General features: G+C 39.3%; 1 protein-coding gene across 2 annotated transcripts in view; it reads left to right on the forward strand.

Annotated features, from left to right (window-relative positions):
• The window catches only part of AKAP7 (A-kinase anchoring protein 7), a 130,457-nt gene that overhangs the window by 25,441 nt on the left and 77,860 nt on the right, over positions 1-27,156 (forward strand). For both annotated transcript variants that reach the window (XM_040239223.1, XM_040239222.1), the window contains exons 5-6: positions 4,499-4,659; positions 20,947-21,059. In XM_040239223.1, coding sequence (XP_040095157.1) covers positions 4,499-4,659; positions 20,947-21,059 — 274 coding nt within the window. The remainder of the gene's footprint in view (positions 1-4,498; positions 4,660-20,946; positions 21,060-27,156) is intronic.

Raw genomic sequence — 27,156 nt, forward strand, 5'->3', positions numbered from 1 at the left:
AAAAAGAAATATTCTGATGCTCTTAATAGAGAAGAAGGCAGAGAAAATATGACACAAGAAGGTGCAAGCCCAAGAGAAAATGGGTGGCACTCTGTATGTTAGAATGGTGGACGAGTCAGGGTTCCCCAGGGAAACAGACCCAATCGGATGGATCTTCATTTGTATATATAGATATATTGATGTAGCTATATATACACGACAGCTGTATGTAGAGCTTTATTTTAAGGAATTAGCTCAGGTGATGGTGGGGGCTGACAAATTTCAAATCTACAAAGCAGTCTGCCAGACTGGAGACCGGGGCGAGAGTTGTATTTCGTAGAGTCTCAAGTCCGAAGGCCGTCTGGAGGAAGAAGTCCTTCTTCCCTGGGGGACCTCAAAGAAGAATGTGCTTCCACACAGCCAGGAGGTTAGCATCGAGGGAGATTTCTAACACAGGGACCTCAGGTAGTTCCTTCAATTCCCCTTTGCCTATCAGGGTATATACTAATAGATGAATCCAGAAATTTCTTTGTTCCCTGGTAGGTAGACTTGGAAGTTCACAGAGAGTCAGTGGCTCAGTAGGAGTGGGATAGGGACAGTGGCGATGCCAGGTATCCATGCCTCCTGATCAGAGGCCCCCGCAGAGGTCTCATACTTCAGCAGGGCCTGCCAGTGCAGTGCCCAGGAGGGACATGTGACTTCTCGTGGACACCAGCGAAAGGTACCTGGGGATATGACCAGGCCAGGCCCCTGAATCGGGCATCTCCGAGAACCCAAACAGCAAGCAAACCAAAGACCTTCTTCAATCTTTATACAGAAGTATGCTGGGTTCCCTGGGAAGGAGGAAGGGAGAGGAAAGGGAAAAGCAATCCTGAAGGGAAGTTTGAGTTAAAGAATAATTGAACCTCAAAGAGGCCTTTTTAAACCAAAGAAGACTGAGTTACCGTTGATTGATAAGTTTAAGTTCTAGCTGTATCATCAAAAATGGGTCTTGGCCATGGCATGTATATATATTTCAGTCTCTGCTCATCAGCCTCTATTTCCCAAACAAGTATTATTTTATTTCCTTAACAAGTGTGAGTCTGGCCACACAGAAAGGTCATCTTTCTTATACATATGAAGAAGCTGAGAGTTCTAGGAATTAAGCGAATGCTGGTCAGTGGAGAAACCAGAACTAGTTGGTTTTTTTTATTATTGATTGAGGGAGGGGTTGGGATGGAGACAGGAGGGAGAAGATGAGCGCAAGTTCATGAAGGAGGTGGAAGAGATGAGTCTGTTGCAAGAATGGCCTCCTGTATGTAGCTCAGTTGGAGAAGGAAATGGCAGCCCACTCCAGTGTTCTTGCATGGAGAATCCCAGGGACAGAGGAGCCTGGTGGGCTGCTGTCTGTGGGGTCTCACAGAGTTGGACACGACTGAAGCGACTTAGCAGCAGCAGCAGCAGCAGCATGTAACTCAGTGGCCTTTACTGATGAACACACAACTGGCTAGAAATACTGTTAAGTGCTGTGCAGTTGGGTTGGGGTGAGGGTGTATGTTCTCAATATATTATAATGTCTACATTTCTCATTGGAGGTAGGACTGCCTTCTCTAGGATACTTTTAGAATTATTTGGGAGGGGGGTTGATTTTAGTTGTCACAGTTACTAAGGAGGGCCATGGGCATTTTATGCACAAGGGTCAGTGTTACTAAACCACCTGCAGTAAGTACATGGAACAGTCCTGAACTAGGAAGCATTGTCTTGCCCTAAATCGTGGTATCATTTGAAGAGTTACTGTCCAGAGCATAGTGACACTCTGAGTCATTTAGCCCTGTGTTTACAATATGTGTTTGCAAATTTCAATGTTGTGTAAAAATTTAAATGGTTAGCAAGTCTGCTTGGTGTTTGAGGAATTGAAGTCACATCCTTGTGCTACTTTATAGTACTGGGAGTGGTAGCTCTGCTAGAAAATGATGACCGGATACTTGCAACTTAGGAATTATTTTTTACTAAGTTGCAATGAAAAATTAAGAAATATTTGAAGTTTGCTATACAGACAAGATAGTATTTTGCAGTTCAACCAACATTGTTTATCAACCACATATAAGATACTGAACTAAGTGCTTTGGAGGAAATAAAGATGAATCATGAATGGATCTTGTGCTCATGTATTATACATTATAGTTGACTGGGTCATATGGATCCAAAAAACTGTAATAGAAAAATGTAAAAAAAGTGGTATGTTTCATTAAGTATAAAATATTAATGGAATTTCAAAGGCGAGTAGATTTTCTTCTAGTTTGGGGAACCAGGGAAGTAAGTGTTGGTGACTGAAGTGTCAGCTTTTAAGTGATGATGAGATTCAAGGTGTGGCTTCATTTTGGGTAGCTGTATAGTGAGTGAAGCGACTGCCTACAATGCAGGAGACCTGGGTTCAATCCCTGGGTCAGGAAGATCTCCTGGAGAAGGAAATGGCGACCCACTCCAGTATTCTTGCCTGGAAAATCCCATGGATGGAGGAGCCTGGTAGGCTACAGTCCACGGGTTCGCAAAGAGTCGGACACAACTGAGTGACTCCACTTTCACTTTTCATAGTGAGTGGGTTTTCTGCAAGACACTGATTGTGTGAAGGGATTTCTGAGTCCCTAATCTTTTATCTTTCATCCCATACAGTATAATATGCTAGACATCCGTATTGTCAGTTTCTTGTTCTATATCCTTACTTTTCAAAGTCTAGTATCATATTTTAGGTATTTAATATAAAGTACTGATCAATGGGTCAGTTAAGGAGTATGCAGAAACTTTTTTTTTTTATGTAATGAATTTCTTCAGGAGATGGCACGCTTTGTGTCTTCATAGTGCAGAAGAAAGAAATAGAAATATATTAATCCAGATACTGATTTGAAAGGATGGCTGTCCTGTCTTTGTTTTGAGTACAACCTTTGGGTCTGAATTCTAGTTTGAGAATTCTGTTTCCTACATACCTATACTCTGTTTAGTTTACTATAAAGAAATCTTTCCATAAACAGATCTTGAAAAGATACTCTATTTAAAAGAATTTTAAAGTCAGTGATATTTACCAAGAGGCACTGTGACTCATTTTCACTCTGTGACCAGTGACATCTCATTAGGATAAATTTATTGGTTCATATTACTACAGAGTGGAAAAACTGGACTGAATTTGGATCATTTATATTTCTTTAAAGAAAAATGGAGTGTAGAATTCACTGTTTCTGAAAACTCCTGACCTTTAGGATGGCCTGCTTTGCTATAGAGTTATATTTAAAATGAGTATCTTGATATTCATCCCCTGGGTTATGGAAGATGAGCCAGAGTAGCTGTTCTGTTTCATATGCTTGAATTCAGCCCATGGTGAAGATAGTACTGCAGTAGCAGCGTGTCTTTTAGGATGAACATAAATACAGTTAGGAAAGATTGGATTTCGGATGTGAATTTGGAGGTCCAGTGAGAAATGTTGACATTTCTAAAGCTATTTTGAAGTATTATATATTGTTTGACAGAGAAGTAAGACCCAGTATGGAAACTGTGGATGAAAATCAGTTACAAACTTAAAGCTAATGTAGAAATATGAAACATCTAGAAAAATGCCTAAGTTTCTTGTCACACGTTTGACATCTTATTACCATTGATGAACGAATTAGTGATCAAGATAATTTAAATTAAGGTGGTTCACCAGAAGGGTATTTTAAACTCCTCTCCATAATGTAAATAAACCCCTCTCTATAATGTAAACTGTCTTTCTTTCTTTCTTGAGTGATTGCTGCCCTCTAGTGAGATTTTAGTTTTTTCTCATTATAAAGTCCCTGTACTAAAATCCTCTTAGTATGGAAATAATTGATCTTAATTTTCAAAATGTTCCAAAGCTGATAATGTCTAATTCACTAATATAGTAAACTTTTATTTTTATAAAGAAAAAATAGTGCATTTGAAACACAGAATAGCCCTTTAATCAGATAGACTAAACATATACAGCAAATTTATGTCACTGTAGTTGTAAACTTGTACTTTGGTCAAGTCTAATTAATTGTCTTATTATGGAGACTGTTATATTTTAAAGAGATAATATATTTTATGTTTTAGTAAAGTGCTTCACAAATAGTAAATACTATGTAAGTATTAGTACTTTTAACAAGAACCTTGAACTTTCACATAATCTGATATAAACTTTTGTAGGTATTAGGTTTTTCTGGAATATATTGTCAATAGTTTTTATCTTTAGTCGTGCATGCAATATTTCCTTGGTTTAAAACCTTTTGGTAAACTATAACATAACATCTTCTTTTGTATCTTTAATATAAAATAAATTGCAATTAGGTAAAGATTAATTCACTTGTATAAATTTTGTCTAAAATTAATATTAGTTTTATTTTGATCATATGGATTTGATTTTGAAGGTATTCTGAGCATTAAAATAATTAGTACAAATACAAAAATTAATTTGTCTAAAACTCTTTTCTCATTTGGTTTTGTATATTTTACTACTTATTATATTACTAATAAATATATTGTCTCTTGCCAGTGGTATTGATGCTCTTTTGGAATTAAAACCATTTGTAGAAGAAATCCTCCAAGGAAAACCTTTGACTTTGCCCTTTGAAGGGGTTGACACTTTCGGAAATCAGGTTGGATTTGTGAAGCTGGCAGAAGGAGATCACATAAACTCACTTTTGGAGATAGCAGGTAAAACAAACAGCAATATACTTACATGAAATCTCATTGTTCAAGAAGAAATTTTTTTCTCCCAATTCTTATAGTAGAGATTTGACATCTTTCAATTTGGCGGGGGGGGGGGCAATGTAGCCTCACTTTATGAGTAACCTACTTCAGCATTTGCTTGTGTAGATAAGTAGCCAAATAAAAGGCCAGAACAGTTACTGTTTCTTGATCCTTTGACTCGGGGGAATATGTTGATTCTGGAAGATGATGGACTGGACTCAAGTATTTGTTAGGACTATCCTAGTCATAAGTCTGAAGGATCCAGTGCTTATCATGACATACAGCTGGCATTAAGTAAATATTGAATGAGTTAATTAGAAATACCAATTACCTGTTCAGAAGCTTGTGGGGATTTTCAGCCCCATTTGGGAGAGTCAGTAGATGAATCAGTGACATTTCCCTCTGTGCTACCTTTTTTCCTTCCTGTTTAGGTACCACTGTCTAAGCAGAAGGCCCGTTGGTGGTGGTAGAAGGTCTAACATCCATTGGAGAACATGCTGCTTTGTGCAGCACAATTGAAAATGTTAGGGAAATTTGTTGTTCAGTCTTTCAGTTATGTCCTAATCTGCCACCCCATGGACTGCAGCACATCAGGCTTCCCTGTCCTTCACCATCTCCCAGAGCTTGTTTAAACTCATGTCCTTTGAGTTGGTGATGCCAGCTAACTATCTTTTCCTCTGTCATCTCCTTGTCCTGCCTTCTGTCTTTCCCAGCATCAGGGTCTTTTCCAATGAGTGGGCTCTTTGCATCAGGTGGCCAAAGTATTGGAGCTTCAGCTTCAGCATCAGTCCTTCCAATGAATATTCAGGGTTGATTTCCTTTAGGATGGACTGGTTTGATTTCCTTTCTGTCCAAGAGATTGTCAAGAGTCTTCTCCAACATCATAGTTTGAAAGCATCAATTCTTTGGCAGTCAGCCTTCTAGGGAAGTAGAAGCAGAAAATTATAAAACCTGGAAGAGTGCTTTTTTGAGATGATCCAGAGATCGTAGTTTGGGTGTTGGTGTACGTACTGTAAACAATTTTTATTTTTTTCTCTCCTGTCAGATCATTTCATGTCATCCATTTCAGGTTCAGTAATCCTTAATTCATAACACTCTCTGATGCATTGCTCCATGCTGGGCTTATTTTTGTCCATCTATCTGTCTTAAAATAATATCATCTGGGAATCCACCACCTAAAACACAAGCGAGAACCTTGGTAGTAATCCCACCACATTGTCCTTTTCATCAGTCTGTCCTTCGGCCGTCCTTCATTTAAGCTAACCATCTATCATCCTGAAGTCAGAGTTTATTATTTCTTTGTATTCTCCCAAATTATATGTGTATTTTTAATCAGCTTTAACCTTACATTTAATAAAAAGGATATCATATTGTATGTGATCTTTTGAGACATACTTTTTAGAAAAACTCAGTATCATACTGTCTTTATATAGTTGCCCATTCAAAATTGCACCTGTTTTTGGGAGGAGGTAGGCATGAGGGTCAGATTTCATTTCATTGTTAAGTTTTTGTTTTGTGGAGCAAAGTATATATAAATAACAAACAAGCAAGCAGTTAAACAATATTTATGAGTCAAGTAGGACTTAAAATCATCAGTTGGCCAAGGAGCAGGCAACTCCAACAGTTTTGATGGCAAAGCATTTGGGAACCCATGCCTTCCACTGAACAGACTTAGCTGTTCCTCCTGAACTGCTCTGGAGAGAATGCTAGATTCAGGTCTTTCTTTTTGTAATATAAATATCTCTGAGCTCAAGAAACATTTCTAATTAGTCATTCATTCATTGTTCTTTTAAATAATTCAATGGGTGCTTGCAACATTGAGAATTCCATCCATTCTTAGCACATAGTCTCATAAAAGCAGTTTCCAGTATTGATGAAAGATCCATTGTGTGAGGAGGAATGTGAAATCTTGCCAACTTTAGTGTGACTATGAGCCCAAGAGTGTTGGCTTGTCATTTTAGAAAAGGCCACTGCCCCTGTAATTCACTTCTAGATGCCAGAGACTGTTTCTTAAAAATATGTATACTTTTCTAAACATTTAAACAAAACATTACAAGAAATGGAAAATGGAGGGAGAATAGCACTCTGTCTCCCTCATATAATCAATTGCTTTTAGTTTTTTTTTTTTTTTGTAAACTGCGCTGTTGCTTTGGATTATACTTTCTATGCAGTTTGAAAGTGAAAGTTGCTCAGTTGTGTCTAACTGTTTGTGACCCCATGGACTGTATAGTATAGTCCATGGGGTTCTCCAGGCCAGAATACTGGAGTAGGTAGCCTTTCCCTTCTCCAGGGGATCTTCCCAACCCAGGGATGGAACCCAGGTCTCCCGCATTGCAGGCAGATTCTTTACCAGCTGGGGCTTTCCTTGGGGCTTAGCTGGTAAAGAATCTGCCGGCAGTGCGGGAGACCTGGGTTCCATCCCTGGGATGGGAAGATCCCCTGGAGAAGCGAAAGGCTACCTACTCTAGTATTCTGGCCTAGAGAATTCCATGGGCTGTATAGTCCTTGGGATTGCAAAGAGTCAGACACGACTTTCACTTTCTTTACCAGCTGAGCTGCAAGGGAAACATAAGAATACTGGAGTTTGTAGCCTGTCCCTTCTCCAGTGTATCTTCCTGACCCAGAAATCATACTGGGGTCTCCTGCATTGCAGGCGGATTCTTAACCAACTGAGCTATCAGGGAAGCCCCCCTTTTATGCATTTTAAGGAATCTAAATATTTGAATATGTATATGGAAAATTCCATTGGAGTTTAGTTACAGCCTCAATTTGTATAATGTCCCGATGTTCAGTATGTGGAATTTTGGTCAGTATTTTACTTCATTAAATTTATTTTTTAAAGAATGCCTCAGTTTTAGTCTTGCTTTAGTCCAGTAAGATCAGTAAAATAATGTCACATTTGTTTTGTGTCTTTTATAAACTATTTATTTAAATATATTACAACGTTCAGAAGAATATATTCTATTGACCATGATAATACATTTCTTAGAAATTGATATAAACTATGTATATATATTAATATATGCTTATACCAGTATATTAAAATCTTACTTGTTCAGCATAATGGAGGCAGACCTAGTTTAACTTAATATAAAGCAGGAAAATTTTTAAAGAACATATATATTTAATTATTAAAGTGTTGATAAAGAAGTTCATATTATGAAGTAAAATTAACTTGAAAAATAGTGAAAATTATAGTTCATGAATAGTCTGATCATTTTCCTGGAGTTTTTCAATTTTTAAGTTAAAGGAAACAAAATCTTAAAATTCAAACTATACAGTTGGTATGAAAAAAGACTGAATTTCAGATACTAATATTTGAACTCGTTATTGAAAAATTGTAAGATAAAGAGTAATTTAGAATTAACATATAAAATTAAAGAAAGTTATGCATTTTGTGAAGAAGGAAATGGCAACCCACTCCAGCACTCTTGCCTGGAAAATCCCATGGGTGGAGGAGCCTGGTAGGCTACAGTCCATGGGGTCGCAAAGAGTCGGACACCACTGAGCGACTTCACTCACTCACTCATTATGCATTTTGAACTAGTAAAGTCTGATTCTATGAGCTGCTAGTACTACTATATGTTTTTGGTAGATGCTGATGGGCTGAAGAGATCACGGCTATCTTTGCCCATCTTGTATAAGTAGCCTTATGCTGTTTGCCGCTTGAGGGAGCTGGTAAGATCTAGGCATTCAAGGCTGTGTGTCTCAGTTTCCTATCTTGACCTTGAATGATCCTGTTTTTCCAGAATAAAACAGTACCTTCTCTTTTCCTAGCAGTACACAATAGCTCATACAGCTAAGAAGGTATTGAAAATTATGCATTTATATGTCATTTCTGCACATTTTACAGTGATGAAATTGCACTGAAAGCTTTTTGCATAGAAATGAATATGTGATGATTTCATTCATTTTTTTTTCATGAAATGTAATTTTGCTAAAAAGTATGTTAGATTGAGAGATTGCTAAAAGTTTAGCCTGCCTGGATTATAATAGTTCTTGCAAATCTTTTTTTCTTTTTTTAATGAGAAAAGAGTGCTTGGTTAGCACGATAAAAGATTCCAAGTGCATTTATCTCATAAAAGGAAAAATGAAAGATTTTTAGGATGTTCATTTGAACATTACTCTTTCTCTTATTATGACTATCATGTCCCCCCAAAGATGGAGAGTATATGCCCTGTGCTTCTCCTTGTGGAGAATCTGTTCAGGTGCTGGGCACTTGGACTTCTAACCACTACAGGCAGGTGGACATCCCAGTGGTCCTGCTGACCGTTCTGTTGAATGGCCTGGGCTAAGCTGTCTTCAGACACATCAGAAAACCCTAGTTGCACCTCATTTAGAACTAAGCAAAGACAAGCTCTTCTCCCCAACCAGAATGTCTGAATCACAGACATGCTTCCTAGAGGACCATCAGAGCCTCTGTCACACGCCCTGCCTCTGTGCAGGCCCCCAGGCACACATCCATCTATTCTCCCCTTTCATCTCTCTTTTTACCATTTCTATTGTACCATAGAGGGGGGAGATTGTTTTTCTTTCTGCCTGCCTAGCTTCTTCCCAAGGGACCCTGTAGACTTAGACTGACAACAGATTAGCAAGGGAAAAGCATCAAAGTTTATTAATGTGTCCAGTACACATCCTGTGGGAGAAACCACAATGAAGCGGAACTCAGTGGGGTGGCTAGAATGTGGGCTTAAATAGCATCTTAATAGAAGAACAATAAGTTTGTAGAGAAATGACAAGACAAAGGAAAAGGATTTGAAGCTTTCATGGGTGGCAGACTGTGGGGAAGTAAATGTGTGGGGTGGGAACTCCAGTGGAGTAAGGTTTGTTTGTACAGGTCCACTTTGGCAGTAGGCATTCCCCACGAGAGAGGATTTTTGGCAGTCCTCATTTTTCACAAGGGTCTGCTTTTGTTCGGACAAGGGAAGCTTGGGGAAAGTTTCTTTCTGCAGCTGTTGATTCTCTTTGTCTCTGCTCAAAGTATGCCTTATGCCCAAGTGGTGTATTTCTGGGGGACATATTCTGATCCCCTATATCTTTTATTTTACTTGATTTTCAATCAGATACTTAAATGGATTTACCTTGTGTGGGGCTTTATTCTAATCATCTTGCAAATGTTAATTCTTTTAATCTTAACAACTCTATGAGACAGGGATGATTATCATTACCCCCATTTTTCAGTAGGGAAACTGAGATACAGAGAGGCTAAATAATTTGTTAGTAAGTGATAGAGCCAGGACTCAAATCCAAGCAGTCTGGCTCCAGACTCCATGTTCTGTTTTTAAATTGTTATTATTATTTATTATAGTGTATGTGTGATATATGATACACATAAGGAACAATATTTGGTACAGAATAAATGCTCAATTAAGAAATGTTCACTGTCATTATCATTGTTACGAGATAGTCTCCAAAAGTATTCCTTTTACTGGTTGTATAATATTATGTTGCATCATAATTTATTTTCCTGTTCTCTTGTTGTTAGGCTTTAAAAAAAAAATTGAGGTACAATTGATACATAACATTGTATTTTTTTCTGGTGTTCAGTGTAATGATTTGGTATTTGTATATATTGCAAAACGATCACCATAATAAGCATAGTTAACATCCATCAGCACACAAAGTTACAGATTTTTTTTTCTTGTGATGAGAATGTGTAAGATTTACTCTTTTAGCAGCCTTCAGATATGTAAGACACTATTGTTAACTGTAGGCACTACGCTGTATATTACATCTCCAGCACTTATTTTTTTGCATCTTTTGACCTCCTTCAGCCATCTTGTCACTCTCACCAGATCCTCTGTTCTTAATCACTTTGCTCATCTGTTACACTGTAAATTAACAAGGGGACTCCTAACCAGCTTGTGGAAGCACCTTCCTGCCTAAGCTGAAGCCCAGCTCCAGTCGAGGTCATAGCTTCCTTGTTTCACCAAATGCTTTGCAACATGGAACACAGAGATGTCACCCACTTTCTCTCAGTTCTCTTGCTTTTTCTGTTTTGCCCTCACACAGAGGCCTTTTCTTATTGGTGTTTCATGGTGTCAGGTTTTGTTACCGTCTCCCTCTCCTTTCTGCAGTTGTCTGAATATTTCCTCTTGTGCACTGAGGGCTTCGTTCCCTCTCTTGCTGCAACTCTATAAGCACAGCCATCCAACCATCCTGGCTCAGAGTGAGCTGTGGAGTCAGTCAAGAGCTGACTGCCCCCGACCCCAACTTTTCCCCAATGCAGCCTTAGCAGTGATCAGCTGAGTGACTTTAAGCAATATATTCCTTACTTAATTTCCTTATTTGTAGAATGAACATAATTGTAACTATTCTCAAAACAAGATAACATATGTGAAGTGCTTTGGTATAGTGTTTGGCCCATGTACAATGTTAAATAAGATGGTAGCTATTATCATTAGTAAAAAATAATAATAATTATCCCCACTACTACCATTACAGCTAATACTTTCCTTGAGATCCCTTGCCTACTTTGACAGTGGCCTCCAATATTTCACTCCAGCAATTTATAAGCACAGTGAAATCTTTGACTCTTCATCTGCCAGAACTACTCTGAGACCTTAGATCAGGTAGGGCTGTTTATTACAATTTCCCAGATCCTTGCTTCAGCCCACGGTATCCTGGTATTCTGGTCTCTGGCTGAAGTCTCCTGTCTTAACTGTGGTTCTCTCTTTTTGGCTCACTGTGCTCCAGATACACTGCTTCATTTCAGTGGGAAAGGAATTGAATAAACGCAAAAAATAAAAAAACAGATGAAATGGTATTACTTAGGATTACAAAGTATCTTTATTATTCATTTTGCTGTTCTTTTATATAGCAAAAGTCTCCTTGTGTTTAAAATACATGTTAAAAACTTGTTCCTCTGACAATTTGCTTCTTTAGCTGAGGTGAATTATATTATTCACGGAGCATTTTTAGCTGATTTTTGAAGGATATCTGATGTATTTGCTATGTGCTTTTCTATTTAGTGATTGAAGGAATGTCTGTGTTACTAGGAGGAATCGAACAATTTCTTAAAATATTCATAAACTTCTCTTCTGGAATATGAGTTAACATAAATGAAAAATGACATGTGGTTTTCAACACTAGCAAAAGCTTTTCTGATCTCAATAATAATATTTCTGAAACTATTACCCAGTACTCTGGCTAAGCAACAGATTATACTATTAGGAATATAAAATCAATACTAAGAAGTATCAAAAATGCCAAATGAAGGTGGCATTTTCCCCCCTTATTTCCATCCTCGTAGAGAATATACTGTTGAAAAAAACACATTAATAGAAATGAAACGTGCTTTGTGACAAGTATTATTTAAGCCAGTATTGTGAATAGATACCCATCAAGGTCCAGTGAATAATGAGAACTGTTGAGTCAAAATTTGATGTTACTGAAGCCAATAATTTAGAAAATTTTGTTTCTTTAGAATCAATTGAACATAATGATATATGAATAAAATAATATGTAACAATGAATATAGAGAGTTAATGAACCATCCAAATGCCTACTGTTTTGACTTCTGTTAACAAATCCCTGTATTTCTTATATTTTTTCCTTGTAGCTCTTGTATTTTTTGATAATTCTTAGCATTAAGTCTTTCTCCTTATTGGGATAAAATCTGTCCCCTGAGACTGTAAGCCCCATGAAAGCAGGGACATGCTTGCTGTCTTCAGGACATTATGTATCTGACAAATATGGAAGCTGCTCAGTAACTAACTGAACAAATAAATTTTACACCTTTTACATCTTCCTGCCATTTCTGTTTTGAAGGCTGGTTTGAACATGTTGCTAATCTGCCATGTGAAGTTCTTCTATGTGGTAATTCTTCAAATACTTGAAGACTTAGAAAATATGCCCTGATCTCTTTAGTCTCTTTAGTCAAATTTTGGGAGTTTAGTAAGTTTGTCCATCATGGAATATATTAAGCCCTAAGACATTGTCAATGTTTGACAATTTTTGAGAAATAAAAATGAGTTTTATAATATTCAGTTTAATGTTTTGGTTTTAAGTATTTATTATTGTTTTATTAAAAATTTTTTAGTCTATTTAAAACAGTTGAGACTATGTCAGAAGAGAGAGGACCAAAGCTGTTATGTGATAGGGTAGTTGAGAAAAGATACACCTGTTTGTAATTTATATGACGGCTTCTCTGGTGGCTCAGTGGTAAAGAATCCGCCTGCAGTGCAGGAGAACTGGGTTCGATCCCTGAGTTGAGAAGATCCCCTGGAGGAGGAAATGGCAACCCCCTCCAGTATTCTTGCCTGGAGAATCCCATGGACAGAGGAGCCTGGCGGGCTACAGTCTATGCGGTTGCGAAACTGTTGGACATAACTTAGTGACTGAACAACAAAAGCAATTTATAGGGACTAAAAGATGATAAGTTAATTATAACAGTACAGGCAAACTTTGTTTTATTGCTCTTCATTTTATTGTGTTTCACATACTCTGGCCTTTTTTTGTTTGCTTTACAAATTGAAGGTCAGTGGTGACCTTGTGTAGAGCCAGTCTATCAGTGACACTTTTCTAACGTTTGCTCACTTAGTGTCTTTATGTCACATTTTGATAATTCTCTCAATATTTTAAACTTTTCATTATTATATTTGTTATAGTAACCTGTGGTCAATGACCTTCAGGGTGCAATGAACCACGCCCATACAAGGCAGCCAACTGAATAAATGTGTGTGTTCTGACTACTCACTGACTGGCCGTTTCCCCATCTCTCACTCACTCTTTGGGCTGTTCCTTGAACAGAATGATACTGAAGTTAAGCCAGTTAATAATCCTACAGTGGCCTCTAAGTGTTCAAGTGAAAGGAAGAGTTAATCAATATGGCAGATTTCATTCTTATTTAAGTAATTGTCACAGCCGCCCCAACCTTCAGCAGCTACCACCCTGATCAGTCAACAGCCATCAACTTCATAGCAAGACCCTTCACCAGCAAAGAAATTACCACTCACTGAGGGCTCAGACGGTGGTTACCCGTTTTTAGCAATGAAGTGAAATCGAAGTGAAATTGCTCAGTTGTGTCCGACTCTTCGCGACCCCATGGACAGTAGCCTGCACCAGGCTCCTCCATCCATGGGATTTTCTAGGCAAGAGTACTGGAGTGGGTATCAGTTCAGTTCAGTCACTCAGTCGTGTCCGACTCTTTGTGACCCCAGTGAATCACGGCGCCTCAGGCCTCCCTGTCCATCACCAACTCCCAGAGTTCACTCAAACTCATGTCCATCAGTTGGTGATGCCATCCAGCCATCTCATCCTCTGTCATCCCCTTCTCCTCCTGCCCCCAGGCCCTCCCAGCATCAGGTATACATCCCCTCAAATTTGTGTGACTCTATTGTGATATTTCGGGGAAGGCAATGGCACCCCACTCCAGCACTCTTGCCTGGAAAATCCTGTGGATGGAGGAGCCTGGTGGGCCGCAGTCCATGGGGTTGCTAAGAGTTGGACATGACTGAGCGACTTCACTTTCACTTTTCACTTTCATGCATTGGAGAAGGAACTGGCAACCCACTCCAGTATTCTTGCCTGGAGAATCCCAGGGACAGGGGAGCCTGGTCCGTCTATGGGGTCACACAGGGTCGGACACAACTGAAGCGACTTAGCAGCAGCAGCAGCAGCAGCAGCATTGTGATATTTGCTTTATTGTGGTGGTTTGGAACTGAACTGTCAGAATCTCCAAGGCACACCCATGATTGTTATAAATACAGTCTTCTTTAAAACATGTGTATGCTGGACCGCTGTCTTTTGTTTAGGCTGCCCAGGATCTAAACTCTTCCTGCACTGTGATGTCACATACCTTCTTTCACAGGTTTTGCCTTTTTGGTTCTACATCATCTTGCTTTGACCCAGACTTTGACTCAGAAGCTAGCAACTTGAGCAACAAACTACCGTGCAGAATCCATTCTGGGGATAGGTGGAGTCGTCACTGTCGAAGACAGGTGGCAGGGTTCTCGCCCTTCGTGTCTGTGTGTGTGTGTGTGTGTGTGTGTGTGTGTGTGCATGTGCACGTGCGTGGCTTCAGTAATGCCAGCTGGGTGAGGTTGTGGTGTCTCTGGACTATTAACGGGGGACATCTTGGCTTCCTGGCCTTCCAGCCTGGAACTTTAGTCCTCCCAGTGTTATTATATAAATTCCTTCCCTGCTTAACTCAGCCAAAACTGTTATCTGTTGGTTTCAGCTAAGAATGAATGTTTTCTTGGTATTCTAATGGTCTATTGCTTAACCTTTTCTATTACCATAGAAGAGACGGGGAAAATCATATGGTGGCAGGGAGTTGCAGTGAAGGGTTTTTAGGACATGCCTCAGATTTACAGAGTGTAATCAAAACAGCATATGTAGCACATACTAGCATTTGGTAGATATTAGACAAAATAACAAAGTAAGATTTTAAAAATGCAGTGAAATAGTATTTTGAACTATTGAATTTTTATCTGTGTGTTTCTTCTTCCCTAGCTTTTATGCCTGGCCTCCCTCTAAGCAGTGGCACTTACTGTGTTCAGAAGAGAGAATACAGCAGAAACAATAGAGAAAGGACTTTGAGGTTTCAGCAACTAAGCATAATGGTGTTTTTTCCTGCCCGAGTGCTAGGAAAGATTTTCTCGTTTGGATGAAGAAGAGAGTTAGAGGCCAAACTCGAGTGTGAATTCTTGTCCCTCCATCACCCTGTGAATGAAGCAGCAAAGTCGCACAAGGCTGAGAGCAGGAGTGACCTGCGCTTTGTTTCTGAGACATGTCCACAGAGGCAGCAAAGCCAGAATTCCCTGTGCCCTCAGAGTGGAGGTGGAGCTAGGATGACGCTGTGTGATGACGGATGGCTGTACAGTATTCCTATCCATTCTGCCTTGGCCTCGGGGAATTCTGCTTTTTCTTTGTGTTCAAGAGTAGCGGAAGGGTGGAAAGGGCCCTCAGACAGCTCCATTGAGTTTGAGTTTATGAGCAGTAGGGTGAAATCTCGTGGACCCAAGAATAGTTACAGAAAATAACTATATATGGGGACAAGGAAGGCTCCAGCTTAAAAAATCAAGCCTTAGGGACTTGCCTGGTTGTCCAGTGGTTAAGACGCCGTGCTCTCAGTGCAGAAGGCCGGGGTTCCATCCCTGGTTAGGGAACTAGATCCCGCATGCCACAACCAAGAATCTGCATGCTGTAACCAAAGATTCCACGTGCTGCAATGAAGACTGACTATCCCACATGCTGCAACTAAGACCTGGCACAGCTAATAAATAAAATATTAAAAAAAACCCAAGCCTGGTACATGTCCCCCCGCTCTAAACACTCTGACACTCTGTTTAGCTGTCTTCCCTTCAACTAATACAGCCCCAGGGAAAGAGAGGAGCACTTTGAGTCTCCCAAGCCTCAATTTCTCCTACTAGAAAGACATGTATTTTCCAGCTGAAATATAGCTGGGTAAAGAAAGTCACTATCATACATAAGTTTCCCTTGCTTAAAACACTCAAAATTTTCTACCATACTGAGAATACAATCTGAAGGTCTTATTTACCATGCTTCATAAGGCCCCTGACTGCTTCTCTAAACCTATTTCTTACTTCTTCCCCAAGCCTCCCACCCTGCTCCAGTTACCTATCCTTTTTACTGCTCTTTGACCTACTCACCACTCCTCACTCTGAAAGTTGTTCCTTCTGCTGTGAGCTCCTTCGTCCCAGAAACACACACGATTCTCTTCTCCAGGTGGCTTCTTGAATGTCTCACCTTCAGAACAGGATTTCCAGACCACCTTCTCTGAAATAGCAATCCCTTTTCTTCCACATCACTTTGTATACCCCTACCACTTTATTTTTCTTTGTATCACTTATTGATTCCTGATGCTGCGTGTTTGTTTGTGGCGCTCTCTCTCTCTGCTCCATGAGGGTAGAGGGTTTATTTTATCCATTGTATTCCCAGCACCCAGAACAGTACCTGGTGTATCTTTTATTTTTAAGGACACCTTTCCTTGAATCATTAGATCATCTTTCATTAAGTTCATGATTTTAACTGTTAGAAAAATTAGGACATATTTAACATTGATAAGATTTAGCTAAACGGAAAAAGGACCATTTCTCACTGAATATTTAGATTGACTGTGGTCTTCGTTGAGATTCAAAGGTATATTCTGTGTCGTATGTTTTACCAGTTTCCATTAAAAAAATTACTTTTGGCTGTGCTGGGTCTTCATTGCTGTGTGCGGGCTTTCTCTAGTTGTGGTGAGTGGGAGCTACTCTAGTTGGAGTGGAGAGGCTTCTCATTGTGATGGCCTCTTGTTGCAAAGCACAGGCTCTAGGGATGCGAGCTCAGAAGTTGTGGTGCACAGGCTTAGTTGCTCCTTGGCATGTGGGATTTTGCCAGACCAGTGATAGAACCCATATCCCCTGCATTGGCAGGCAGATTCTTAACCACTGGGCCAGCAAGGAAGTCCTACGGTTTCCTTTTTTTTTTTTTTTAAATGGACATTATTGGTGGGATTATTTCTACTGAAGGGACCCTGTGCAGGTTTTTTGATCATTGCTTTTCAAACTTTTTTTTTTTGGTATATGTTGGAGTTCTTTAAAAAAAAAAAAAAAAAAAGAAATGGTATTTGGGAGCTCAAAGTGTAGAAGAAGGGAACTTCTCTGACTGAAACTGATGTGCATGGGCATGGTGGGAGACGGCAGAATCCTCTGCCTTCCTCTTCCCCTTGAAGTTGTAGAGGCGGCTTCTGTGCCCTTCCCTGCCCCCTCGGTTCAAGCTGAGGTTTCAGCCAGCTTGAAGCATGACCAGGGTAGCAGTTAGGGCACCTGGATTTCACTTCCTTCTCCACTGCTCACAAGGAGTGGGACCTTGAGCATCAGTTTCTTATGTTTCAGTTTTCTTGTCTTTAAAATTATCTTATGCATTAGCCCTGATTTTAAGATAAAAAGACCAAATAAGAACTTGTTTACTAAGGTCTTTGAAAGGGATGGATTTTTCACATGTCTGGCAAAGTAATCTCCCCTCTTACTTGTGCACTCTATGATGATGCTTGTGCACGTGTAGCAATCTTATATTGCTCATGTGTTGTCAGTTTGTTACCATGCTTATTTTTAAACTTTTTATTCAAAAGTAACACATGCTCATTATAATCATTCATACAGTTAAAGAGGTATAAAGAAAACATTACTATTCTCTCCTACCTCTATTCAATCTCAACTTCCATCTTAAAGTATTCTATACTATTCTGTGCTAATAAAAATATAAATATATAGAATTTATTTTCTTTGTCTTTTTAAATATTTTATTTAAAAGTTGTTTTAGTTTTTTTTTTTTTTACTTTGTTTTACTTTACAATTCTGTATTGGTTTTGCCATACATTGACATGAATCCACCACGGGTGTACATGAGTTCCCAGTCCTGAACCCTGCTCCCACCTCCCACCCCATATCATCTCTCTGGATCATTCCCATGCATCAGCCCCAAGCATCCTGTATCCTGTATGGAACATAAACTGGTGATTTGTTTCTTACATGATAGTATACATGTTTCAGTGCCATTCTCCCAAATCATCCCACCCTCTCCCTCTCCCTCAGAGTCCAAAAGTCCATTCTAGACATCTGTGTCTCTTTTGCTGTCTCGCATACAGGGTCATCATTACCATCTTTCTAAATTCCATATGTATGTGTTAGTATACTGTATTGGTGTTTTTCTTTCTGGCTTACTTCACTCTGTATAATCGGCTCCAGTTTCATCCATCTCATTAGAACTGATTCAAATGTATTCTTTTTAATGACTGAGTAATACTCCATTGTGTATATGTACCACAGCTTTCTTATCCATTCATCTGCTGATGGACATCTAGGTTGTTTCCATGTCCTGGCTATTATAAACAGTGCTGCGATGAACATTGGGGTATACGTGTCTCTTTCAATCATGGAATCATGTTTCAGATATAGTAACCATGCAATTTGCCTTTTTTTTTTTTTTTTGCTTAATAGGTGCCACAGATGTCTTTTCAGGTTAATATATGTAACTTGAATTCATTCTTTTGATTATGGCAGTTTTTAGTATGCATGCATGCGTGCTAATCACTCAGTTGAGTCTGACTCTTCGTGATCCATGGGACTGTAGGCCGCCAGGCTCCTCTGTCCATGGGATTCTCCAGGCAAGAATACTGGAGTGTGGGTTGTCATGGCCTCCCCCAGGGGGTCTTCCCGACCCGGGGATCAGACTGGCATCCCCTGTGTCTCCTGCATTGGCAGGGAACTCTTTACCACTGTACCACCTGGGAGGCGCAATAGCAACCGTTTCTTTACTGTTGAAGGTTGTTTTCAGCCTGTGATAATTCAAGCAATGGTAAATATCTTTTCTATAAAATCTTATGTGTTGGTACTTGTTGTTTATTTTTGTATGTTTTCCTAATATTGGAATTGCTGTCAAAATGCTTGTGCAGCTTAAACTTTCGTAGTTACTGCCCAGATTATCTTTCTCTGTGGTGGTGGTAGCTCTCACTCTCCAACAGTCATTAGTTCTTCGAGTATCTTCTCTACTTCTCTCACCTTTTTCAGGGAACTCCACTTACACACGTATTAGGCAGCCTAAGTTGCGTCACGTCTCACTGATAAACTATTCTCTTGTTGTTGTTGTTATTTCTTTTTTTCCCTCTGTTTTATTTTGAGTGGTTTTTATTGTTATGTCTCCCAAGTTCACTGGTTTTTGTTGTTGTTGTTGTTATTCTGTAGTGTCTCATCTATTTTTCCCAGACCTTGCATTTTTTACCTCTAAAAGTTTAATATAGGTTTTTTTTGATCACTAGCATCTCAACTTTTTAAACATAAAGAATACAATTAGAATAACTGTTTTGAAGCCCTTATCTGCTCGTTCTAACATCTATGTTAGTTCTAAGTGGCTTTTGATTAATTGATTTATTTTCTTCTTCATGGGTTATATTTTTCTGTTTGTTACATGCCTCTTCGTTCGATATCAGGCACTTGTGGGGTGCTGGATGGTTTTGTCGTTCTATAATTATACTTGGGCTTTGTGCTGGGACACAACTAAATTACTTTGATACAGGTTTTTCCTCTTGAGTTTTGCTTCTAATATTTGTTAGGAGGGACTAGAATAGTACCAGGCCAGAGCTCATTTTTCCTTTCCACTGAGGCAAAATCCTTATTCTTCCCAGTGTCCCATGCATCTTGAGGCTTTCCAGTCTGGCTGATGGGAACAGACACACTTTCTGACCTTGGGTGAGAGCTGGGAGTGTTCTATCTAATCCTTTCAAGTGTGTTTTTCAGCTTCAGGTAGTTTGCTCACATACCCATGCTGGTCACTTCTCTGCTGAATCCACTCGGGGGAGCCTTTGCAGATCTCTGGAGTTTTCTCTCTGGAGCCCTCACTTCTCTGGCACTCTGTCCCATGAGCTCCAGATGTGTTGCTCTTTCTACTCTTGGCTTTTTTTTTCCCTGAACCTAGTGTGATGACTGGGCTCCATCTGGGTTTATCTTCCTTGAATAGGGGACTCAACACCCAGGGGTGTAAGTTGGTTAATCAAAGGGCTCACTTCGTTTTTTTCTCATCTCTAAGGGACCATTCACCTTCATTACCAGGTGTACAGCATCTTACAAACCATTGCTTCATATATTTTGTCCTTTTTTGTCCTGGTTGTTTCAGATGGGAGGGTAAATCAGACTCCTGTTATTCTATCTTGGTTAGAAGCAGAACTTTTGGATATGAGGAGTTACAGATAACCTAGTTCATTTTATATATATATATATATGGGCGCCACTAGGATATTGCATGAAATCAGCATCATATCAGTCAATTATTTTATTTATTAAATATTTCCTTTTCCAATTGTTCCTTTTGTGTGTTTTACCCAAAGTTTTTTTTTTTTTTTTTTTTAATTTATGTTTTTCAACCTTTAGTTGGAGGGTAATTGCTTTACAAAGTTGTGTTGATTTCTGCCATATTCCAAACTTTGACATTATTGCAGATTTAACCATCATAATGTATTTGGCATCATACACATTGTAGTTTTTCCTCTCTTAAAAATCATATCTCAAGCCAGTTTATTACCTTTGTTGTAGAATAATTTATTTTTATGATTAAAGACAGCCACAGTAGCATTTTTTGTTTACATTTTAATTTTATTGGAGTATGGTTGATTTACATGGTTGTAAATTGATTAGTTTCAGGCATACAGCAGAGTGATTCAGTTATACATATATTTATTCCTTTTTAGATTCTTTTCTCATATAGGGTATCATATAGTAGCATTTTTATGCTTCTTTTTATTTTCTTCAGATGCTGCAAAAAGGACATTTCAAGAAAAAGGTATCTTGGCAGGAGAAAGCAGAACTTTTAAGCCTCATTTGACCTTCATGAAATTGTCCAAGTCACCATGGCTCTGGAAGAAGGTGAGTGGACATTTTATCATCAGCCTTGTTTTACCACCTACAGCATGAATGACATTCGTAGTGGGTTTTGACACCCCTGCCACTATTGCTCCTGGGATTCCAATTGGATTTGGTTCCAGCTCCCAAGGATGCTGAGTTGGCTCATGAGGCTCCATGGAGGCCATGACTGCTGTCTCCTCCTTTGCCTCTGTGGCTGTCAGCTGCACACTCTGACCATCACTCACTGCTGCTTCATCTGTTGCTACATCTTGTTTCATCCCTTGAAAAGCTTGGGGGGTGGAGCCAGAGTTGGGTTTTGCTGCGTTGTTTTCTTCTGATTGTTTGCCGCCTGCTGCCTTCAAAGCTTCCTCCACCGGCCTGCATACACTGGTGCTGCTCCCTGTAGCTGGGTTCTTCAAGGTCGGACATGCTCTGCTCCCCTCCCCACTTTTATGTAGCTCTTTTGAAGTTTCGACAAAGCTGCTGCTCTTTCAGAAGTTGTCTCCACTGAGGGTATGGAGCAGGTATTGCAGGGACTGGGCAAGAGGGTAACAGAAAGGCCTCCCTCCCTAGCTCAGTATTTGAAAGTACTCCCTGGGAATGGTCAGCAGTGACACAAGCCAGGGGACATGTCTTTTGACTTTCCTTATCTCAGGGCGACTTGCTGCCTTCCTAAGCCATTGCTTCCTTCTTCCTCAGAGGCTGGAGGCACTTTGAACTTTTATCTGGAGTCGCAAGCAGTTCTCCTGGAATCCTAAGGGCACCCTTCCTTGTTTCTCCCATTTCAGCCTAGGGAGGTTGTCATGCGAATTAAGGCATCTGCTGAGCTGCTCTGATGTACCAGAGTTTTGGAGATGGGCCTGCAGATGGGCATAGTATTCACTCCTGCTCTCCATAACCCTTTGCTGCAGTTCAGACTTGATTTGCAGCTCTATAAATGAAGGTCATGTTATTAGTAAGTAGATCTTTTTTTCTAAATTCAACAGTTTGTATTTAATGTCTGTGCTCAGAAAGTCTTTTTGGTCCTGTAAAACGTGTTTGGGTGGTTGGCCATCCTGTGGTTATGAGTTTACTACAAACTTTTGTAAAAATCACCCTATCCCCCAGTATCTTGCATGTTTTTTTTCCTATGCTCAAATTAAATAATAACTATATTAGATAACATTCTAGAATATTTAGGTAGAAATAATTTGTGTATATCATAGATTTTGGAATTAGGAATGATGAAAACTGACAAAACTTGTAGACTGACAGTTTACTCTTTTACTCGTTATCTTTCTTATCTTGCTTTCACATGGATTGTCCTCTTCCCAGTGGTTTCAAACTTAATCCCAGAATGACAAATCAGTGGTGAAGGTAATACCAACATTTCCAAATGTTTCTGTCTTTATTAACTTTGAAATGAGAGCACCCAAGATGTTTATCAAAGGGATGCTTAAATTAACTCTAGAATTTATATTTCAACATTTCAGACTGCATGCATTTTAAGTGGTTTCTTGACAGATGATTTCACAGAGTCTGCTCCTTTTACTTTATAGAAAGGGGATCTGAGACTCAGAGCTTAAGTGGCTGAAATGAGATCACACTGTTCTCAGTTGCAGAGCCCCATCCAGAATCTATTTTCCTCTCTCTCAGCACTGATTCTCTTCTGAGTTTTCATTCTGGGTCCACTCATTTACAAGGGTGAGACCATTGATAAAGTCAATAATGGAATGTATTACCAACATTCAGTTTACTTAAGGTTGATAATGAAATAAAAGGGGCAGGGTAGAGGGATGTTGAATAATTTTTTTTTCACTCATATTAAGAAGTTTGTGTCATTTCAAGTACTTGTGTTTTAAAAGTTATTTTAATTATAAAAGTGTTAGATGAATATATGCTCACTGAAAAAAATCTATCTACAAATAGACCTACAGAGTGAAAGATAAATTTTTTTCCCTCATCACCAATCTCTCACTCCCTTCCTTCCAATATCATTTCTCTTTTAGGTACCATTACTAGTATATCCTTCTGGCCTTTTCTTATTCCCTGCAAATGAAACTATCCTTCAAATAAAGAACTCTCCTTCAAATTTCCTGATATGGAACTTCCTCTGCTACAGTATGGTGTTCTGGTTCTCAAACTAGAGAATTAAGTTTTCTAACTGAGATTCTGGGAAACATAAGACTTTTTTTTTTTTTTTTTGACAATTATATATTTTTCTAACACCAGGAGGCATTTACATATATATGTTAGTTGTCCATATTCTTAGTCTCATGAAATTCTAGTGGAATATATCTCATAAGAGAGTAGTAAAAGTAGTATGCTTTTTTTTTGACTGGGCTGTACAGCTTGTGGGATCTTAGTTCCCTGACCAGGGATTAAACCCATACCCTCAGCAGTGAAAGAATGGTGTCTTATGCACTGGATTGCCAGGGAATTCCCTTGAAAATAGTTTTGTATATCTTCAAGCTATTTTGATTATCACTGTGTTTTCAAAGGGCTTCCCTGGTGGCTCAGAGGTTAAAGCGTCTGCCTGCAATGCGGGAGACTAAGGTTCGATCCCTGGGTCGGGAAGATCCTGTGGAGAAGGAAGTGGCAACCCACTCCAGTATTCTTGCCTGGAGAATCCCATGGAGGGAGGAGCCTGGTAGGCTACAGTCCATGAGGTCTCAAACAGTAGTTTTTTAAATCAAATGAATGAAGCCTCAGAAAAGCTTCTTTAAATTGTTTTGTCTCTGAAATAGCTAAAATTCAACTTGTTTGCATCATTTCTTCAGAGTATGTTTGTTTCATGTGGTTAGACTCTATTTGTTTAGGTCAGTGCTTTTTATAGTGCTTTATTTTGGTTTTATTTTTCACACTGAGTGGCCTTGTATTGGTGTTTCTGTGATTTGACATTGCAGAAACTGGTTTGTTAGAAGTGTGTGTTAACACTTGGTGGCAGAAGAGGACCAGCTTCAAATCAAATATGCATCTTAAGGCGGATCCAGGTTCCTCAAGAAATAAATGCAGTCTTTTCATAAATAGAACAGTTGTTTTTAATCATAAATTATTTTCTGGACTTCTTAGATATTTTTCCTGAGTTATAACTCTTTCAAATTACTAATATAGCACTTAAACTATCAAAGCTGTAGATTATTAATTGGCCCTTTCTTATAGCAGTTTTTCACAAAGTCAGACAATGAGAGAACTTTAGAATGAAAGAAATGATCTTTGAAATTGTTTGCTCCCTTTTTCACTTTGACTGGTTTGCTTTGAGTGCAGAGTTTGATATGTACATAGCTAAGGGCAGAGGGTAGTTATTGGACCCTGTGATGATGAGGTTGGGGAAAGCAGGGAAGATCCCCTGGAGAAGGGCATGGCAACCCACTCCAGTATTCTTGTCTGGGAAATCCCATGGACAGAGGAACCTGGTGGACTACAATCCATCAGGTCATAAAAGTTGCACATGACTCTGAGTGCATGCAACAAAAGAGGGCCTGCCAGGTTGCACTGCCGCTGTCTTCTTTTCTGAAAGAAGGCACTTTAGGGGCCCTTGGTAAGAGCAGGCTTTTATTATTCCAGACAAAAACTGGTCTTAGAAATATCCTTGGTATAAGTTAAAGCAAGTCTGATTCACAGGATGGCAGAGTAGAAGGACGTGAGCTCATCTTCTCCTGTGAGAACTCCAAAATTGCAACTAACTGCTGAGTATTCATCAACAGGAGAATGACTGGTCACTTGGACCACAGCCTTGTCTAACTCAATAAAACTATGAGCCATGCGTGCAGGGACGGTACTGACAGAATGTGGTCCACTGGAGAAGGGAATGGCAAACCACTTCAGTATTTTTGCCTTGAGAACCCTGTGAACAGTATGAAAAGGCAAAAAAGATATGACATTGAAAGATGAACACCCCAGGTCAGTATGGCCAATATGCTACTGGAGAAGAGTGGAGAAATAGTTCCAGAAAGAATGAAGAGGCTGAAGCAAAGCGAAAATAACACTCACATCCTGTGACTGGTAATGGAAGTAAAGTCCAATACTGTAAAGAACAATATTGCATAGGAACCTGGAATGTTAGGTCCTTGAATCAAGGTAAATTGGAAGTGGTCAAACAGGAGATGGCAAGAGTGAACATCGACATTTTAGGAATCAGTGAACTAAAATGGACTGGAATCGGTGAATTTAATTCAGATGACCATTGTATCTACTACTGTGGGCAAGAATCTCTTCAAAGGAATGGAATAGCCCTCCTAGCCAACAAAAGAGTCCAAAATACAGTACTTGGGTGCAATCTCAAAAATGACAGAATGATCCCTGTTTGTTTCCAAGGCAAACCATTCAATATCACAGAAATCCAAGGCTATGCCCCAACCACCAATATTGAAGAAGCTGAAGTTGAATGGTTCTATGACAACCTACAAGATCTTCTAGAACTAACACCAAAAAAAAGATGTCCTTTTCATCATAGGGGACTGAAATGCAAAAGTAGGAAGTCAAGAGATGATACCTGGAGTAACAGCCAAGTTTGGCCTTGGAGTACAAAATGAAGCAGAGCAAAAGCTAACAGAGTTTTGCCAAGAGAACACACTGGTCATAGTAAACACCCTCTTCCAAAAACATAAGAGATAACTCTACATGTAGACATCACCAAATGGTCAATACTGAAATCAGATTGATTATATTCTTTGTAGCCAAAGGTGGAGAAGCTCTATACAGTTAGCAAAAACAAGACTGGGAGCTGACTGTGGCTCAGATCATGAAATTCTTGTTGCCAAATTCAGACTGAAATTGAAGAAAGTGGGGAAAACCACTAGACCATTCAGGTATGATTTAAATCAAATCCCTTACGAATATACAGTGGAAGTGACAAATAGATTCAAGGGATTAGATCTGATATATAGAGTGCCTGAAGAACTATGGATAGAAGTTCATAACATTGTACAGGATGTGGTGATCAAAACCATCCCCAAAAGAAGAAATGCAAAAAGGCAAATTGATTGTCTGAGGAGGCCTTACAAATAGCTGAAAAAAGAATAGAAGTAAAAGGCAAAGGAGAAAAGGAAAGATATATCCATCTGAATGTACAGTTCCAAAGAATAGCAAGGAGAACTAAGAAAGCTTTCCTCAGTGATCAATGCGAAGAAATAGAGGAAAAGAATAAAATGGGAAAGACTAGAGATCTCTTCAAGAAAATTAGAGATACCAAGGGATTATTTCTTGGAAAGATGGGCACAATAAAGGACAGAAATGGTATGGACCTAAAGAAGCAGAAGATATTAAGAAGAGGTGGCAAGAAGACACAGAACTGTAAAAAAAAAAAATCTTCATGACTCAAATAACCACGATGGAGTGATCACTCACCTAGAGCCAGACATCCTGGAATGTGAAGTCAAGTGGACCTTAGGAAGCATCACTACAGACAAAGCTATTGGAGACGATGGAATTCCAGCTGAGCTCTTTCAAGTCCTAAAAGATGATGCTGTGAAAATGCTGCATTCAATATGCCAGCAAATTTGGAAAACTCAGCAGTGGCCACAGGACTGGAAAAGGTCAGTTTTCATTCCAATCCCAAAGAAAGGCAATGCCAAAAATGTTCAAACTACCACATAATTGCACTTATTTCACACACTAGCAAAGTAATGCTCAAAATTCTCCAAGGCAGGCTTCAACAGTATGTGAACCGTGAACTTTCAGAAGTTCAAGGTGGATTTAGAAAAGGCAGAGGAACTAGAGGTCAAATTGACAACATCTGTTGGGTCATAGAAAAAGCAAGAGAGTTCCAGAAAACATCTGCTTTATTGACTACGTTAAAACCTTTGACTGTGTGGATCACAGCAAACTGTGGAATTTCTTAAAGAGATGGGAATACCAGACCACCTTACCTGCCTCTTGAGTAATCTTTATGCAGGTCAAGAAGCAACAGTTAGAACTGGACATGGAACAACAGACTGGTTCCAAATTGGGAAAGGAGTATGCCAAGGCTGTATATTGTCACCTTGCTTATTTAACTTATATGCAGAGTACATGATGTGAAATGCTGGACTGGATGAAGTGCAAGCTGGAATTAAGATTTCCAGGAGAAATATCAATAAACTCAGATATGCAGATGACACCACCCTTATGGCAGAAAGCGAAGAGGAACTGAAGAGCC

The sequence above is a fragment of the Oryx dammah genome, unplaced genomic scaffold, assembly GCF_014754425.2.
Source record: "Oryx dammah isolate SB20612 unplaced genomic scaffold, SCBI_Odam_1.1 HiC_scaffold_4, whole genome shotgun sequence".
Taxonomy (NCBI): domain Eukaryota; kingdom Metazoa; phylum Chordata; class Mammalia; order Artiodactyla; family Bovidae; genus Oryx; species Oryx dammah.